Source organism: Colobus angolensis, unplaced genomic scaffold (assembly GCF_000951035.1).
Source record: "Colobus angolensis palliatus isolate OR3802 unplaced genomic scaffold, Cang.pa_1.0 Scaffold422, whole genome shotgun sequence".
NCBI lineage: Eukaryota > Metazoa > Chordata > Mammalia > Primates > Cercopithecidae > Colobus > Colobus angolensis.
The window spans coordinates 780,368-798,090 of record NW_012117622.1 but is presented as its reverse complement, the minus strand read 5'-3'; the positions used below and the strand labels follow the sequence as shown (position 1 = coordinate 798,090).

The 17,723-nt window shown below is 41.3% G+C and overlaps 1 protein-coding gene across 1 annotated transcript in view; it reads left to right on the top strand.

Moving 5' to 3' along the window:
* The first annotated feature begins 4,669 nt into the window (after positions 1-4,669).
* The window catches only part of FXR1 (fragile X mental retardation, autosomal homolog 1), a 67,265-nt gene continuing 54,211 nt past the window's right edge, over positions 4,670-17,723 (top strand). The window contains exon 1 of the mRNA XM_011956718.1: positions 4,670-5,089. Coding sequence (XP_011812108.1) covers positions 4,670-5,089 — 420 coding nt within the window. The remainder of the gene's footprint in view (positions 5,090-17,723) is intronic.

Here is a 17,723-nt window from a genome sequence, read left to right as displayed (position 1 = left end):
CAGTGAGCCCAGATTGTGCCACTGCACTCCAGCCTGGCAACGGAGCAAGACTCCATCTCAAAAAATAATAAAATAATCGATTAAACCTGGGAGACAGAGTTTGCGGTGAGCCGAGATTGCGCCATTGCAATCCAGCCTGGGCAACAAGAGTGAAACTCCGTCTCAAATTAAAAAAAAAAAAATTAATTTCAAGTGAAATACTTTAAGATTTAAAATGATAGCATGTTTCGGTATCACATTAAGACAACTCAAGCTAAAAATAGTGCCACAAAATTTATCAAAACCTTAATCTTAATGAGTGTTAGTAACTGTGTATATAAGGTTTCACTCTGCATTTACTTTTATTTTAAAAAAGTATTTTCCTTTTTGGAGTGCAGTGGCGCAATCTCGGCTCACTGCAGCCTCCACTTCCCGAGTTCAAGCGATTCTCCTGCCTCAGCCTCCTGAGTAGCTGGGATTACAGGTGCCCACCACCACGTCTGGCTAATTTTTTTGTATTTTTAGTAGAGAAGGGGTTTTACCATGTTGGCCAGGCTGGTCTGGAACTCCTGACAGCAAGTGATCTGCCCACCTAGGCCTCCCAAAGTGCTAGGAATACATAATGTAACTCAGGAGGCAAAGGCTGCAGTGAGCCAAGATCAGGCCACTGCATTCCAGCCTGAGCAACAAAGTGAGACTCCGTTTCAAAGAAAAAAGAAAGAAATAGTACTGCTTTTCAATACAGAAAACTTGGAAAATATAGAAACTCACAAAGAAGGCAGGGCATGGTAGCTCATGCCTCTAATCCCAGGACTTTAGGAGGCCCAGGCAGGAAGATTGCTGGAGCCCAGGAGTCCAAGATCAGCCTGGTTAACACAGGGAGACCTCAATCCCTATTTAAACACACGTGCGCGCGCACACACACACACACACAGAGAGAGAGAGAGAGAGAGAGAAATAAACATTCATAATGCCACTACCCTAAGAGAACCACTGTTAGCATTTTGGTAAAGTCTTTGTAACACATTTTCATGCAATATACATATATGTATCCTGTACAAAATTGGTTGCACATATAAGCTGCTTTTTACAGTTATAGACATCTTCTCTTATCAGTAGATAGTCTTCTATAATTTCGTTGCTAGCTGCTGTAGAATATTCCATGGTATATTATTTAAAAAATGAAATTTTTTTTTTTTTTGAGACAGTGTATTGCTCTGTTGCCCTGTCTGGAATGCAGTGGTGCAAACACAGCTCACTGCAGCCTCAACCTCCAGGCTGAAGCAATCCTCCTGCCTCAGCCTCCTGAGTAGCCTGGACTACAAGTGCACACCACCACACCCTGCTAACTTTTGTCTTTTTTGTAGAGACGAGCTCTCATTATGTTGCCCAGCCTAGCTTTAAACTCCTGGCCTCAAGTGATCCCCTTGCCTCGGCCTCCCAAAGTGCTAGAATTAAAGGTGTGAGCCACCGTGCCCAGCCAAAAAGATCTTTTTTTTTTGATGATCAGGTAAGATGCTCATTGCAAAAAATTCAGATGGGGCAAAAAATATAGACATTATATAGTTTATGTAAATCATTAAGCCATCCTCTGGAAATATCCTTTATTAATATATGGAAATACTAACTTTCAGACTTCATATATGTATATACACACAACATATATATTTAATATGATTATGTATGGTGTTTTGTGACATTCTTTAAAGTGAACATCTTTTTATGATGATGAAAATAGATCTACATCAAAATTTTAAAGTTTGTGTAATGTCCCATTTTGAATATTACATAGAGGCTGCAAACAGTCATTGATGTGGCTTTGGAAATGGAAAGTAAGAGGGCTCAAATCATAGTTCTGACACTTAGAGCTTATCTGATCTTACACGTGTTACTGGTTGCTATAGAGCTCAGTTGCTTAACTGAAATCACGAAGTCTACCTAGAAGAAGTAGTGAAGTGTTGGCTGGGTTCCAAATTCAAATGTTTTCTCTATGCAAGGCCTGAAGAGGGACAATATTTATTCTTTAGAGTTCAGGCAGTATGAGATGCTTTGGCTTATGCCCCAGTGGAACTTTTGCATCCATACTCAAAATCACACTGAGAACAAACCAAAAATACACTGAAAGCCAAAAACAGAGAAAGAGAAGAGAGAAGAGAAAAGAGAAGAGAAAAGGAGGAGAGGGAAGGGAAGGTAAGGGGAGGGGAGGGGAGGGGAGGCGAACCCATAAAGAAAAGCAAACTCAGACCCTCATACACTGCTAGTGGGAATGCAAATAATGCAGCCACTTTGGAAAAATCTGGCAATTCCTCAAAAGGTTTAAACATGGAGTTATCACGAGTCAGCAATTCAATTTCTAGCTATATACCCAAGAGAAACAAAACATACATCTGTCTATACCAAAACATATACAGAAATTTTCATAGCAGCATTATTCCTAACAGCTAAAAGGTAGAAACAATGCAAATATCTATCAATTGATTAATTAATACATAAAATGATGTGGCATATCCATACAACAGTATATTTGACAAAAAAGAATGAGTCGTAATACATTCTACAACATGGATGAAACTATAAAACATTATACTAAATGAAAGAAGCCAATTACATAGGCCAGGCGCAGTGGCTTACGTTTGTAATCCTAGCACTCTGGGAGGCTGACGTGGAGGCAGTGGATAGCTTGAGCTTAGGAGCTGGAGACTAGCCTGGGCAACATGGTAAAACCACGTCTCTACAAAAAATACAAAGATTAGGTCATGTCTGTACTCCCATCTACTTGGGGGCTGAGGTGGGAGGATCGCTTCAGTCCAGGAGGTGGAGGTTGCGGTGAGCAGAGATCAAGCCACTGCACTCCAGCTTGGGCAACAGAGCAAGACTCTGTCTCAAAAAAAAAAAAAAAAAAAAAAGCCAGTCATAAAACACCACATATTCTGCAATTTCATTTATATTAAATATCTAGACTAGGCAAATCTATACAGGTAGAAAACAGTTAGTGATTTCCTAGGGCCTGGGGAGTTGGGGTTACATCTAGAGTGATTGCTAACAGGTATGGGGTTATTTTTGCAGTGATGAAAATGTTCTAAAATTGACTGCGGTGATGGTTGCACAAATCTGTGAATATACTAAAAACTACTGAATTGTATACTATGAATGGGAGAATTATATCTAAAGAAAATGTTTTAAAAAAGTAAATAGGACATTATAATTCTGAAGGATCATAATGAGATACAATATAAAGTGTTAGCATAAGACGCCCTTAATAAATGGTGGCTATTACTCATTGATGGGCATTTAGTTTGTTTACATTTTTCTCATTGTGATCAACACTTTAAAAAGAACATCCCAGCCCAGTGTGGGATGGCCAAGAGTTCAGGGTTACAGTGGGCTATGATTGTGTCACTGCACTTCAGCCTTGGCGATAGAGATCTCGTCTTAAAAAAAAAAAGGAAAAAAAAAAAAAAAGGCCGGGAGTGAATAAATAGGTTGGGCACGGCAGCTCATGCCTGTAATCCAGAGGCGGGTAGATCACGAGGTCAGGAGTTTGAGACCACCCTGGCCAGCATGGTGAAATCCCGTTTCTACTAAAAACACACAAAAATTAGCTGGGCGTGGTGGTGCGCGCCTGTAATCCCAACTATTCAGGAGGTTGAGGCAGGAGAATCACTTGAACCCAGGAGGCAGAGGTTGCAATGAGCCAAGATCACACCACTGCACTCCAGCCTGGGCGACAGAGCGAGACTCTGTCTAAAAAAACATAATAAATCATATCAAATCAAATAAATAAATATTGTAGTCCCAACTACTTGGGAGGCCAACGTGGGAGAATCACCTGAGCCTGGGAAGTCCAGGCTGCAACGTTCATCACGCCACTGCCCTGCATCTTGCTAACAGAGCGAGACCCTGTCTCTAAATAAATAAATAAAGAGATTATCCTGTACATGACAACAGCGAGCACTTTCACAGCCCTCATGTCCTCCCAGAATCTTCAGAGATGCAGACGTGCTCATAAAATGTTATGTACGTTTTTTTTTTTTTAAGAATCTGAAAAACTGGGTCAGTGGGCATTTCATGGGAAGTACAGAATGTTAGCAAAGTATCCTTTCCTAACTTTTTTTGCGAAAATGGTAATAATGTAAGTATAACGAGGAGCACTTATAGTACTATTTCCAAAGCCCTTGCTTAGGGAAGAAGCTTCAGTATTAAGTTGTTAAAATCCATACCCAAAGTATTTGTTATGCTTACAAAACTGGAGATGGTTCTGCTTTGATCCTATTTGTGGAACTTTGCATACATGTAGCAGAGGAAAACGTGGTCTCCTGCTCTATTGTTTGTCTGACTACTTTTAATAAGGCGAATTCACCTAAACTCTGTTCTAGGGTGTGAACACAGTTGACTTGCACTGAAAATACTCAGTTTGACTTTTAAATAGCTAAAGTGGTAACAGGTGGGGAGAGGACTAGACCAAATTGAGTGGATGTGGAACTGTGGAATTTGAGTCAAGAGAAGGCCCAACTTTTTTTTTAAAAAAGAGCGGGGCTAAATAACTTTGGGCACAATAGTATGTCTATTTTGTAGGCGTCCCTCTTCCCCAGGGCAACTGGAGCCCAAAAAGTGGGTGAGAAAGCCATTCCAGGGCAGCCAGCACTTCCAGAAGTTTAAGGTCAGGATGCCGGAGCGCTGGGGAATGCCGATGTGCCGGACAGGCTGTGCCTGGGCAGTGGCAGCTGGAGGCACTACCCGGCCGCCGCGGTGCGAACAGCCGGCACTGTGGGGCGGGGACCTAGGGGCGGGTCAACAAAGGTCGGGCGATTGTGTCGGGAAGCAAATCCGACGTAGACGGCGGCGGGCGGAGCTCAAGGCCAGTGATGCAGGGTGCGCAGCGATCCCACCTGGAGAGTCGGGGCGGCACGTTGAGACCCCAGGGGTGAGGGGCGGGGGATCCAAATCCCCGCCCTGTTTTCCCCTCCCCTTTCCCCGCCTCCTTCTCGCCCCTCCCCCCTCCTCCCCTCTGGTTGGAAAGTTTCTAGAATCTCTTCCCAGCGGCCTTTGCGGTTCCAACATGGCGGAGCTGACGGTGGAGGTTCGCGGCTCCAACGGGGCTTTCTACAAGGTACTGACGGTTTTGCCACTTTGTCTAGTGTTCTGGGGGCTGGAGCGCGTTTGAGGGAGGGTTGGTGGTCCCAGAAAATGAGGTTTGGGTTGGAAAGGAGGCCAGGCCAAAGCTCGAGGCCGCTGAATTCCTTGCTTGTCCCCCCTCCACCCGCGGTTTAACGGTCTCGGGGGCCGGGGCTCCGTTATGTTTTGAAACAACACGTCGGACGCCTCTTGCATTTTCCTAGTTATGAACCTCCTTGGTTGCTAGTACGGTTCTTGGCGGGCCGGTGGGAAGCAGCTGAGTGGCTGCTGGGCGGCGGGAGCTCCCTCGGAGCAGGCCGGAGCTCTGGGAGTTGGGGGAGTCGTGAAAGGAGGCGGTGGGATTGTGTGGTCACACCCGCTCTCCCGCCCCTCGAACTGGGCCCGGCGGGAGCTCCTCAGCCCGCTCCTCCGACCCCTCCCCACCCCCTGGGGCGGGTGTATCGCGGAATCTTTGGAATTCACCCTTGTATTTGAGTTTTGGGCCAACAAATCTTTAGTGCCTGAGGAGAATGAGGGTACCGGATTGAGGCTTAGGATCGAAGACAGAAAAGCAGAAAACCTTGAATTGTGGCGGGTTGGAATATTTTTGCGGCCTGGGAAATTGGGCGGCGCCTTAGCCCCTCTATTACGGAAGAAAAGGAGAGTTGTGTGCTTTAAAGTAAGATTTAAAATGCGAAATGGATCAGGGAGATAGGTGGAGAGGTGACTAATTTCTTTATATCACTGCCCCTGTTTTTGGAGGGAGGTATTGTTTTGTTTTGTTTTTCCCCCACGAGGTTTTTTTGTTTGTTTGCTTGGGGAGAAAGGGCATACATTACTATGGAATCGGGGCTGAAAAACGTAAGAGGAATAGAGTAGAGGAATTTGGTGGGGCATTCAGCGTTCACATATCTGAAAATGAAATCCTAATAGTTTATTTTTTGCTGCTATGGCATTCTTTTCTCCTTATTTTCCCGAAATATGTCAGGCTGTTACAAGATCAATACAGAACCTCCCCAGCTGTTGTCTGTCAGTCAATCTCACTAAGCCAGCATCTCAAATGTTTGAGAGTCTTGGCTATTTTTACGAAGGGCCTTCTTCTAATACATGAGTATTGTGCGCATGCAAAATGAGTTCTCACAGGTTTTCATTTCAGCGTACCTTTTATCCTTTGGGTTTTTATTTTATTTGGCCATGGTTTTCTATTTTCAGGGTTTTGTTTTTCCTTTCTTAGTTTACTGATTAGCTCTGTGGATTTGGTTTAACTGTCACGTGGTACTAGCATAATGGGGAATCACAGCGTATAAAGGATCCCCCTAAGCTTTTTGCAAGTTTAAATCTCCTTAGGTGGTAAACTTAAAGTAGGAGCAGTGGCTGTTGGAAATGAGACGTTGTGTTAATGCGTGAGTAGTTACATTAACGTTCTTGGTTTAAGACTTGATGTCAGACCAATGACCTAGGTGAAATTTGAGTACATATTTAATTGACTTTTGTTGTTATTGAAACCTGGTGGTTGCTTTCCCTGGACGACTGAAGATACAGTTCGCTGGGTAAGACGGCGCAAAGACAAGACTTAACCATGTTTTTCCTATCAAGTGTAGATAAGTCGTTTTGCATCACCCCCCACCCCTTTCCCTAAAAGTTTTAGATTCTCACTCTTTGGCTATATAGTTCTGGTGTAAGGGAGGTATGCATGTTTTCTTGCACATTGGAAAAAATAAAGTGATTATTTTGCTTTAATTCATGGTTCTGGATCATGCATGTGGTAGATAACTATCTTTAGCAAAGTATATTTGTCAATAGCCTGCTATACAAGACGTTTTTTCCTTTTTTTAATAAGGTGAAGGTAATTTGTTTTAGTAAAGATTGTTTGCAGTCTTTGGTTTCTCACGGTGTTTTTTTTTTCCAGTCAATTCACAATGAATCAAATGCCCCCATTTTGGAACTCTGAAGTATTTATTATTGATCTCTATACATACTCTACAGTCTACTGCTTGTTTCTACTTAGACTTTGACTCCATTACTCATTTTGCCTCACAAAGTGAGTTGGTACTTTGGCAAAGGTTGGAAAGGACACTAACCACATGTGTGTGCACTGAAATCATGTACGCTTGAACATTTGGAATTTTATGTCCAGCCATAATCCACTTGCACATGCACTTTGTGGAAACTCTGATCTTCAGAACTCTGGAAGAAAGAGAATGGAGAAGTGGAAAAGAGTCCTGGATTTGAAGTAAACAGATGAGAATTCTAGGTCTGTACTTCACCTTATCATAATCTAACAATGGACCCCTGAACAAATCTCTGTCTAACATGAGGGGCTTGAAGTAGTTCGGTGATCCCCAGTATTTTTTTATCCTATTAAACTGCTGATTTGAAAAACATTGGCTTATTGCACAGAAATTTATTGCTTTTTAATCATTAGAATGTAAAAGTTGAGGTTAATTTACATACAGTAAAATAAACCTTTTTTGGTGTATGGTTATGAATCTTGATAAATGCTGACAGTTATCAAGATTAACTGTCACCTTAACTGTGGTGGTGTCAGCATTTATCAAGATTCATAGCCCCCAAATTTCCGTCATGCTCTTTTCAGTCAACCATTCCTCAACCCCAGCTTCTAGAGTGTTTTCTGTCCCCATAGTTTTTCTTATTCAGAACACTACATATGTAGAATTATACAATATATTGTGTAGTGTTTTGAGTCCGGCTTCCATTTAGCATAGAAGCAATTTAATTTTAATTAGTTTTTTTCCAATTTAGAAGATAATGCATGGTCACTGAGGGAATTTTGGAACTCAGCAAAAACTGGAAGTTGCCTTGAGATGAGAGCTGTTAACATTTTGTGTATTTGTTTTTTTGTGGTATTTTTCAATGTACAGGTGATTTGAATTTCCTTCTTTTCCCCTCCTCTTACCCCCATATAGGCAGAAGACACACATTTGGCTATAAGCGTGCTTGAGGCAGTGCTCTGTAGACTTTGATTAAAGTTTTTCTAGTAGAACTGAAACTTCATTTCACAAATTAATTGGAACCAATGAAACGCTGAAGATCTGAATATTTTACCTAAAATTAGGGTAGCACTTAAAAAATAGTATGTACACAAATGATGGCATGCTAAATACATTGTTCTGCATTTAACGGTGGCTCTATAGTTAAAGAGATTAAAAACTTGATTTGTGCATGTTCGCAGCCCTATAAATCTGTGGGGATGAGAGGGAATGGGAAGATGTTAATTAAGCATTTGATGGTGGGCTATGCTGTTATATAATATAACACTATAGCTTTTGTACTTTTGTACTTCTCATACCTAGAGTAGCATCTTAGGTTTTATACTACCGGATATTTCAGGTGTCTTGAAAAATAAAGTTTTATTGAGGTAGAATGTATATTCTATAAAACTAACCTTTTTTAAGTGTACAGCTGAATGACAGTGTATTTACAGTTATGTAACCACCACCACAGTCTTCCTTCAGAACATTCCATTACCCCAAAGAAACCTCCGACTCATTTGCATCATTAAAGTGCTTTTTAACTGTTGTATATAATCTTTGTAATAGCATTGCAATTTGTATGGCCTTGGGCTGAGTATAATTTTATTTTATTTTTATTTTTTGAGACAAGAATCTTGCTCTTTTGCCCAGGTGGGAGTGGAGTGGTACTATCTCAGCTCGCTGCAACCTCCACCTCCCAGGTTCAAGTGATTCTCCTGCCTCAGCCTCCCGAGTAGCTGGGACTGCTGGCATGCACTACCACGGATGGCTAATTTTTGTAATTTTAGTAGAGACGGGGTTTTTCTGTGTTGGCCAGGCTGGCCCCAAACTCCTGACCTCAAGTGATCCGCCCTCCTTGGCCTCTTGAAGTGCTGGGATTACAGGTGTGAGCCACCGCGCTCGACCCTGAGTATAATTTTAAATAGAAGTTGAAAGTAAGTCACTCAGTTTCTGCCTCATAGGAAAATTTCCATGGTGTTCCAAGGGAACCTGTAATCTCTTAAGATTTCAATCACTTTCTACAGAAGGTAGAGTTCTTTTTTTTTTTTTTTTTTCTTGAGACAGCGTCTTGCTCTGTCGCCAGGTTGGAGTGCAGTGGCTCAATCTAGGCTTGCTGCAACCTCTGACTCACTGATTCAAGTGATTCTCCTGCCTCAACCTCCTAAGTAGCTGGTATTACAGGCATGCGCCACCACGCCCAACTAATTTTTTGTATTTTTAGTAGAGACGGGGTTTCACCATGTTGGCCAGGATGGTCTCGATCTCCTGACCTTGTGATCCGTCCACCTCGGCCTCCCAAGGTGCTGGGAATACAGGCGTGAGCCACCGCGCCTGGCCAGAGTAAATTACTTTTAGAGCTCTGTCTGCTTTAACTATGTAACTGACTACAAAACAAATCTCAAAGTACTATAATATGTCTGTAATTCCCTATTTAGCTTGATTTAATATTAATTGAAATTCGAATATAATCTAAATTATACAGTAGGTATATTAATAATGGTGATGACCAATAGAATTATAGTAAAGAAGTTGTGTTCAGAGAGTATACTGACTTTTCAAGGTTAGTACAGAATCTTGTTAGTTGGTTTCATTGTGGAGATTTGTAACTGAAAAAACTATAATTGTCTTAATATTAGGGCACCCTGTTAATTTAAAAATACATAGTTCCAGATACTTCAAAATGGTTGTTTTGCATATGTAAGAAGATAATTTTCATTAAAATGCTAAGGAATGAAGATTTAACTGAAAGTCAAAATAAATGATCACAACAACTTTTATTTTCATTCACAGATAGTTGCAAAACATGCAGGGGAAGGAAGGCTGGGATTTTCTACTCTATCTTGCTGATGATGATCACAGTTATTAAAAAGTCAACTTAGGCCAGTGACTCACACCTGTAATCCCAGCACTTTGTGGGATCGAGGCGGGTGGATCACGAGGTCAGGAGTTCGAGACCAGCCTGACTAACATAGAGAAACCCCGTTTCTGCTAAAAAATACAAAAATTAGCCGTGTGTGGTGGCACACACCTGTAGTCCTAGCTACTTGGGAGACTGAGGCGGGAGAATCGCTTGAACCTGGGCGGCAGAGGTTGCAGTGAGCTGAGACCACGCCATTGCACTCCAGCCTAGGTGACAGAGTGAGACTCTGTCTCCAAAAAAAAAAAGCAATTTAAATGCATATTTTTCTTGTAAAGTTTTGTATTTTGTATTAAAAGAGCAACACATAATTACGAAAAATACGAAAGCAGAAAAGCACATCTTATCTATCTCGAGATATATTGTCAAGTTCCTGGCTTTAAATACTTCCAGAAATTTTCCACATTTTTACTTTTATGTACCTGTGTATTTTCTATGTCAGGTATTTGTGTGCCTTCTATAAGATCATAGTTTAAGATGAGAGCCTGTTCTTTACTAGACTATGTATTAAGCTTCTATATTTCCTGGTTTTCTTCTCCCAAGGACTCTGTGAGGTTGGTTTTTTAATTTTTATTTTTTAGTAGAGATGGGGTCTTGCTATTTTGATCAGGCTGGTCTCAAATTCCTGGTCTCAAGCAATACTCCCATCTGGGCTTCCCAGAGTGCTGGGATTACAGGCATAAACCACCAAGTCTGGCCAGCATTAGGGAGTTTTCAGAGTAAGTTTTAGGATAGGGAGCTTACATTTTCATTAGGAGGAAAAGTGCAGACACTTTGCTGGATTGTAACTCTCAGTAAGTTCTCTATCACAGTGTTAAGGTTGTCAAATTAACTTTTTTGTAGTGGGAAGAGCAATATGCATTCACTCCATGATTGACCCCTAATTCTTGTAATAGCTTTTAACTGGCGAGATCATCCAGGTAAACACCTTGGTTTTCTCATACGCAGTGTGAAGCAGTTGTATTTCCTTTAACCTATTTATAAGTTGTGAAATCTTTGCTAGTTTCTGTTAATGGCAGTCCCGTCTACCTTTAGCAAGTGTAACTAATTTTCATTGAGTACTCCGACTACTTACCAGACTTCCTAGGTACCTTACCCGAATTTCCCATTTAATCCTGTCAACCATAGTGAAGTAGGTAACGCCACCATTTGAGAATACTGAGGCTAAGTGAATCCAGGTCTGTAAAATTAGATGCTGATTCAAGATTCAGACTATGAAGTTTGACTCCATAGAACAAATTTCTTTAACCATTATGATACAGTATTTTTTAAAGTATAAATATGTTTCACCACATTATTACTAATTGAGGAGAATTGTGAGGAATAAATTGGGAGGTTCCCAGAGAAATGATTTGAGCTATGCCTTTGCTTCAGACAAATCTGCTCTTTCTAATATGGTAGCCACCAGCCACGGAGCTGAAATGTACTAGTCTGAATTGAGATATGCTTTCAATGTAAAGCACAAATTGGGTTTCAAAGCCTTAGCATTAAGAATGTGAAACACCCCAGGAGTTTTTTTTTTTGAGCCAGAGTCTCGCTCTGTTGCCCAGGCTGGAGTGCAGTGGCACTATCTCAGGTCATTGCAACTTCCGCCTTCCAGGTTCAAGTGAGTCTCATGCCTCAGCCTCTTGAGTAGCTGCGATTACAGCTGTGTGCCACCACACCCAGGCAATTTTTGTATTTTTAGTAGAGACGGGTTTTCACCATATTGGCCAGGCTGGTTTCGAACTCCTGACCTCAAATGATCCACCTGCCTCAGCCTCCCAAGGTGCTGGGATTACAGGCGTGAGCCACTGTGCCGGGCCAATAATTTTTTACATTGATTACATGTTGAGTAATATTTTAGGTATATTAGGTTAAATAATATTGAAATTAATATTACCTGTTTCTTTTCATGCATTTTATTTTGAGATGGAGTCTTGCTCTGTTGCCCAGACTGGAGTGCAGTGGCATGATCTCAGCTCATTGCAACCTCTGCCTCCCAGGTTCAAGCAATTCTCCCGCCTCAGCCTCCTTGAATAGCTGGGACTAAAGGTGCCCGCCACCGCACCCAGCTGATTTTTGTATTTTTAGTAGAGATGGGGTTTCACCATATTGGCCAGGCTGGTCCCAAACTCCTGACCTTGTGATCCTCCTGCCTCAGCCTTCCAAAGTGCTGGGATTACAGGCATGAGCCACTACCTCCTCCTTTTAATCAAGATAGTTTATGCTGTCAGTGTATTTAACTTGTCTGCCATTCTCTATCTTCACCGTTTTTCTTGCTGTCTATTTTGGGAGGATGAACAGAGGTCTCCATTAGTAAAATAGCTGGTGAAGTTTATTATTGTTGGCAAAGGGATGCGCTCTCGTGTTGAGATTTCTTCAGGATCAGGAGCCTCAGAGGCTCCTGAATTCCTTTCTTAATCTACATAATTAATCATAGATGGCTGTTTTTGGTTCCCTTTTCATATAACCTTTTTGTTTTTACAGTTTTTCAGGTTATTTTCAAATCTTAAATTTTGTTGATACATGTACTTAGTTCATAGTAAGCCCTCGGTATATATTTGTTGAATGATGTGTAATCTTAGTAACTGCTAACTTCATCATTTCTGATTTTGGTTCAAACTGAACTTAAATGATTTTTTAAAAGAAGTTATGTTTTGATCTTGGTCAAGTTCAGATACTGTCACAAAACTTGATGCATACATAGAGGGAACAGTATAGAACTTAAACTCTGCAACAAAAAAGTCAGAATTTTTTTTTTTTTTGAGTCTAGCTCTGTCACTGAGGTTGGAGTGCAGTGCCACTCTGCCTCTTAGGTTCAAGCGATTCTCGTGCCTCAGTAATTATCGTAGCTGAGATTACAGCCATGTACCACCAGGCCTGGCTAATTTTGTGTTTTTAGTAGAGACGGGGATTTGCCATGTTGACTAGGCTGACCTTGAGCTCCTGATCTCAGGTGATCTGCCTGCCTCAGCCTCCCAAAATGCTAGGATTACAAGTATGAGCCACCATACCCGGCCCAGAATAGTTTTGGGTGGCCATTTGGAACCATTAACTCATTCCATTTCAAAGAGAACTGTTAGATGTTACATACAAATGGGTGAACCTAACAAGCTGAGAACATTACTGGTAGGTAAGCAGTAGTAGTAGACACTTGTGTATTCTTAAAGAAATCTTCACATCCTCAGTTGTCCTTTTTTTTTTCCCCCAAATTCAGAACAGTTACATGCTCAATACTAATGAATGTTGAATGCTTGCCTTGAATAATTTTTTTTTTTCTTATTAGAGCTTACTCCATAATTGGCTGGGTGTGGTGGCTCTTGCCTGTAATCCCAGTACTTTGGGAGGCTGAGGCAGGTGGATCACTTGAGGTCAGGAGTTCGAGACCAGCCTGGCCAACATGGTGAAACCATCTCCACTAAAAACACAAAAATTAGTGGGGCATGGTGGCTGGTGCCTGTAATCTCAGCTACTCTGGAGGCTGAGGCAGGAGAATCCCTTGAACCTGGGGTGGCGGTGTGTGCGGAGGTTGCAGCGAGCTGAGATCGCGCCACTGCACTCCAGCCTGGGCAACAGAGTGAAACTCCATCTCAAAAAAGGAAATAAAAAAAACAAACTTGCTCCATAGTGATGCAATACTTAATGTATAATGTAATTGGTAAATTTGCAGACTTTTTAAATTTGAGGAACAAGTATCTAGTGATTTAAAATAATTTTATTTTGTAGATTCAGTTGTGTAGATCTTTTTAAAAAATGTATTATTCGAAGTTAAGACTTTTTTGATTATAGTAGCAGCCTTGACTGTTTGGTACTTGTTGGAATCAAATTACAACTTAGATCTTTTAGGTGCTGTAAGCATCTTACAAGGTTATTACACAAAATGTAGATTTGAGATCCCTAGAGAAGGAAAAATTAGAAGTGGGGAGTGGTGATGCACATATGTGCTGTATTGAAAATGTGTTGGCTGACAATAAGGTATATTCTAACTCTTAAAAGTATACGTTTGCATATACATGTGTATAATTTTATACACAGGTAAGTATGATATAAAAACTTAGTCTCTTGTGTTCTTTTCTTACTATTTTATTTTCCCTTGGTTGCTCTTCACCACCTGGGTCTCTCACCTCCGCCTCCATATTAGGTAACCCTTGTTTGTAGCAAGTATACATGGTTCCATATATTTCACCATGCTCATAGAATTGTGTATAGGTACGCATTCAGTTACAAATGTAGGGTTTTTCAGTATTACTGTATTAAAATGTAGGGTTTTTCCAGTATTACTGTATAAAAATAGGATCATCCACATCTCAACTATTGTCATGCGGAGTATGATTTATTTTTTAAGGTTATATAATCATAAGAATATCTTAAATTCAGCCATTCCCCAGTTAATAGACATATACTTTGTTTTCGGTTTTTTGTCGCTCCACATAACTATTTCCATTGGATAGATATCAAAGAATGGGATAGGTTGGTGAAAGGGAACCTTTAAAAAAACAAAAAACTAGTAAATGTTAAAAGGTTACTTTCCAAAAAGTCTTCTGATGCTTCCTGTTTTCTCTATCAATAATAAATGGCAACTCTTTTTCTTTGTATCTCTGCCAGAAATTGGTTTAATGATCTTTAATTTTTGGCAGTCTGTTGGATGCAAAGGGATATCTCTTTGGAACTGGATCCCAGTTGTGTATTCTAATGTTTGTTTGCCATTTGAACTTGTTCTTTTAAGACTTGCCTTTGTTTGCCGTTTGATTTTGTTTTTCTAAGAATTGCCTGTCTTCCATCCTGGCTAACACGGTGAAACCCCATCTCTGCTAAAAATACAAAAAATCCCAGCTACTTGGGAGGCTGAGCAGGAGAATGGCGCGAACCCGGGAGGCGGAGCTTGCAGTGAGCCGAGATTGCCGCGCCACTCCAGCCTGGGCCACAGAGTGAGACTCCGCCTCAAAAAAAAAAAAAATTGCCTGTCTTGCCCATTTTTCCGTTGGGATGTCTTTTGTCAGTTTTGGAAATCTTTTTGTATTATGGATATTAAGACTGATCTAATGTAAGAGTATCCCCTCTCTCACCTATTTATTTAGATGATTAATTTTGAGATAGGATCTCAAAATAAATAATACTGTGTCGCCCAGGCTGCAGTGCAGTGATGGGATCATGGCTCGTTGCAGTCTTGATGTCCCAGGTTCAAGCGAGCCTCCTACCTCAGCCTCCAGAGTATCTGAGACTACAGACATGTGCCACTATGCCCAGCTAATTTTTTGAAAAAGTTTTCTGTAGAGATGGGGTCTTGTTATGTTGCCCAGGCTGGCCTCCAACTCCTAGACTCAAGTGATCTTCCTGCCTCGGCCTCCCAAAGTTCTGGGATTACAGGCGTGAGCCACACTGTTCCTCCCTCCCCATCCTTTTGACTTCTTTTCTTGTATTGCTGGTCATAGTGAAATTGTAGTTTTTAACATAATTTTTTTTTTCCATTAAGGACTGGGTTTCCAGTCCTGGTTAAGACAGTCTGTGCCCAGATTATACATATAATTTCTTAGGTTATTTTGGAGTAGTTTTATTTTTACATTTAAATAGTACGTTAATATTTTTTGCATGTTTATGTGGATAGGCAGTTATGCTAGTGCCATGTATTAATCATCTCTGTTTGAAAGCTGTTTTTCTTGTTTGTGTGGGAGTTAGGTACTTGCTCTCCTTAGCCAAATCTCCCTTACGTCTAGGATTGGGATTAGAGGATGCTTCTCAGCATCCTGGAGTGCTGGATCCCATTCCAGATTGATAGACCCTAAGAATTACTCCAAAGAGTCTGGAGTGTTCTGGGAATACCATACAGAGATCTTGAGAAGGGAACACTGGGATTTGCTTTTTGGCAAATAAGGCCAGTTAGGGATCTTATTTTCCTTACATTACTGTCTTGGATCCTCTCTTTTTATACCTAGGACACAGTAAGTAGTGGGATCTGAGACCTTACAGGGAAACCACTGTATTGTAGTGCCTTCATTTAGTGAGGCTTTTTTTTTTTTTTTAAACCTTGCCCTGATAGAGAGCCCTTTATATAATCTGTTAACTGTGTAGACAGCTCAGAACTTTATTATGAATCCTTTAAATTACTTGTCATAAAAGCTCCAGGAAGATTTACCATGGTAGTTGTGGGGAGGGAGTAGTTTTAAGTACTCTTGGCACATCTTTGAGTGTCAGGGAGTACCCCATTTTAAGAATCTTCACCTCTTTTGTTTTGCAAATAGAGAAATTTTTGTTTTGGGATACCCGGTCTGTCGATCTGTCTCCCTGTGTTGCCCATGCTGGCCTCGAACTACTAGGCTCAAGTGGTCTTCCCGCCTCAGTCTCCTGAGTGGGTTGGGATTACAGACCCTTGGGCGTCCTTGAGAACTTTAAAGTTGCCTAGGTAATGATGATCACCCAGATCTGGGAGGCAAGAAGTCAGACTTTTGCAGCTTGAGTTTCTTTTTTTTTCAGACAGAGTCTTGCTCTGTCCTCCAGGCTGGAGCACAGTGGCAGGGTCTTGGCTCACTGAAACCTCTGCCTCTAGGGTTCAAGCGATTCTCCTGTCTCAGGCTCCCAGGTAGCTGGGACTACAGGTGTGTACCACCATGCTCAGCTAAGTTTTGTGTTTTTAGTAGAGATAGGGTTTTGCCATGTTGGCCTTGAACTCCTGACCTAAGGTTATCTGCCTGCCTCGACCTCCCAAAGTGCTGGGATTACAGGTGTGAGCTATCATGCCCAACCTTCAGCCTGAGTTTCTTATCTGAACTATAAAGCACAGAAACACAGTTTCTCAGTTCTACCGGTGATGGCACATAGGTAGTAGTACCATTCTAGATGTATGTGAGAGAAGTTAATTCATTACACACAGTGGATGCCTTACTGCGTTGGGCTGTATTCTCGTAGAATCCTGGTTAAAAAAGATTGTTTGCTATGTTCAGTTTTCTCTTTCATTTTGAAAATCCTGTTAAATGGATCATGCAGTGTAGGGTGCAGAGCAGGACTGGACGTGTTGATTTTAGGGGTCAGTAAACTATGGGTGGAGATGTCTGAATAGTTGGAAGTTGGGTTTCGAATCAACAGAATAGATTGTTTTTCCATATGTAGATTTGGGGAATCAGTGGAAGATCAACTAATTTTTGTACTTTTAGTAGAGATGGGGTTTCACCATGTTGGCCAGGTTGGTCTCAAACTCCTGACCTCAGGTGATCTACCTGCCTCAGCCTCCCAAAGTGCTGGGATTACAGGCGTGAGCCACCTGCCTGGCCTCAATGCAATTTCATTATACATAAAACAGCATCAGTTGTCAGAGGTGCTGTACCATGAAAAAAAATGTGCCAATTAATCTGAACAATGGTTATCTTTATTTTTTAATATTCTTACGTAGTTATTGAAAGATGTCCTTCAAACAGTCCCATACATAAAATGGGAAGTTAAAGCAAAAGAAATTCATTAAAATATATTCGTATTCAGATATCTGCGTTTCTTCTCAAAATATCTTCCTCAGTGCCATGGAGAGTATTGGTGTTGTCAGCAAACTTTAAAAGTGCTCTCCTGGCTGGGCATGGTGGCTCACACCTGTAATCCCAGCACTTTGGGGGCCGAGGTGGGTGGATCACGAGGTCAGGAGTTCGAGACCAGCCTGGCTAATGTGGGGAAACCCTGTCTCTACTAAAAATAAAAAAATTAGCTGGGCGTGGTGGCACGTGCCTCTAGTCCCAGCTACTCGGGAGGCTGAG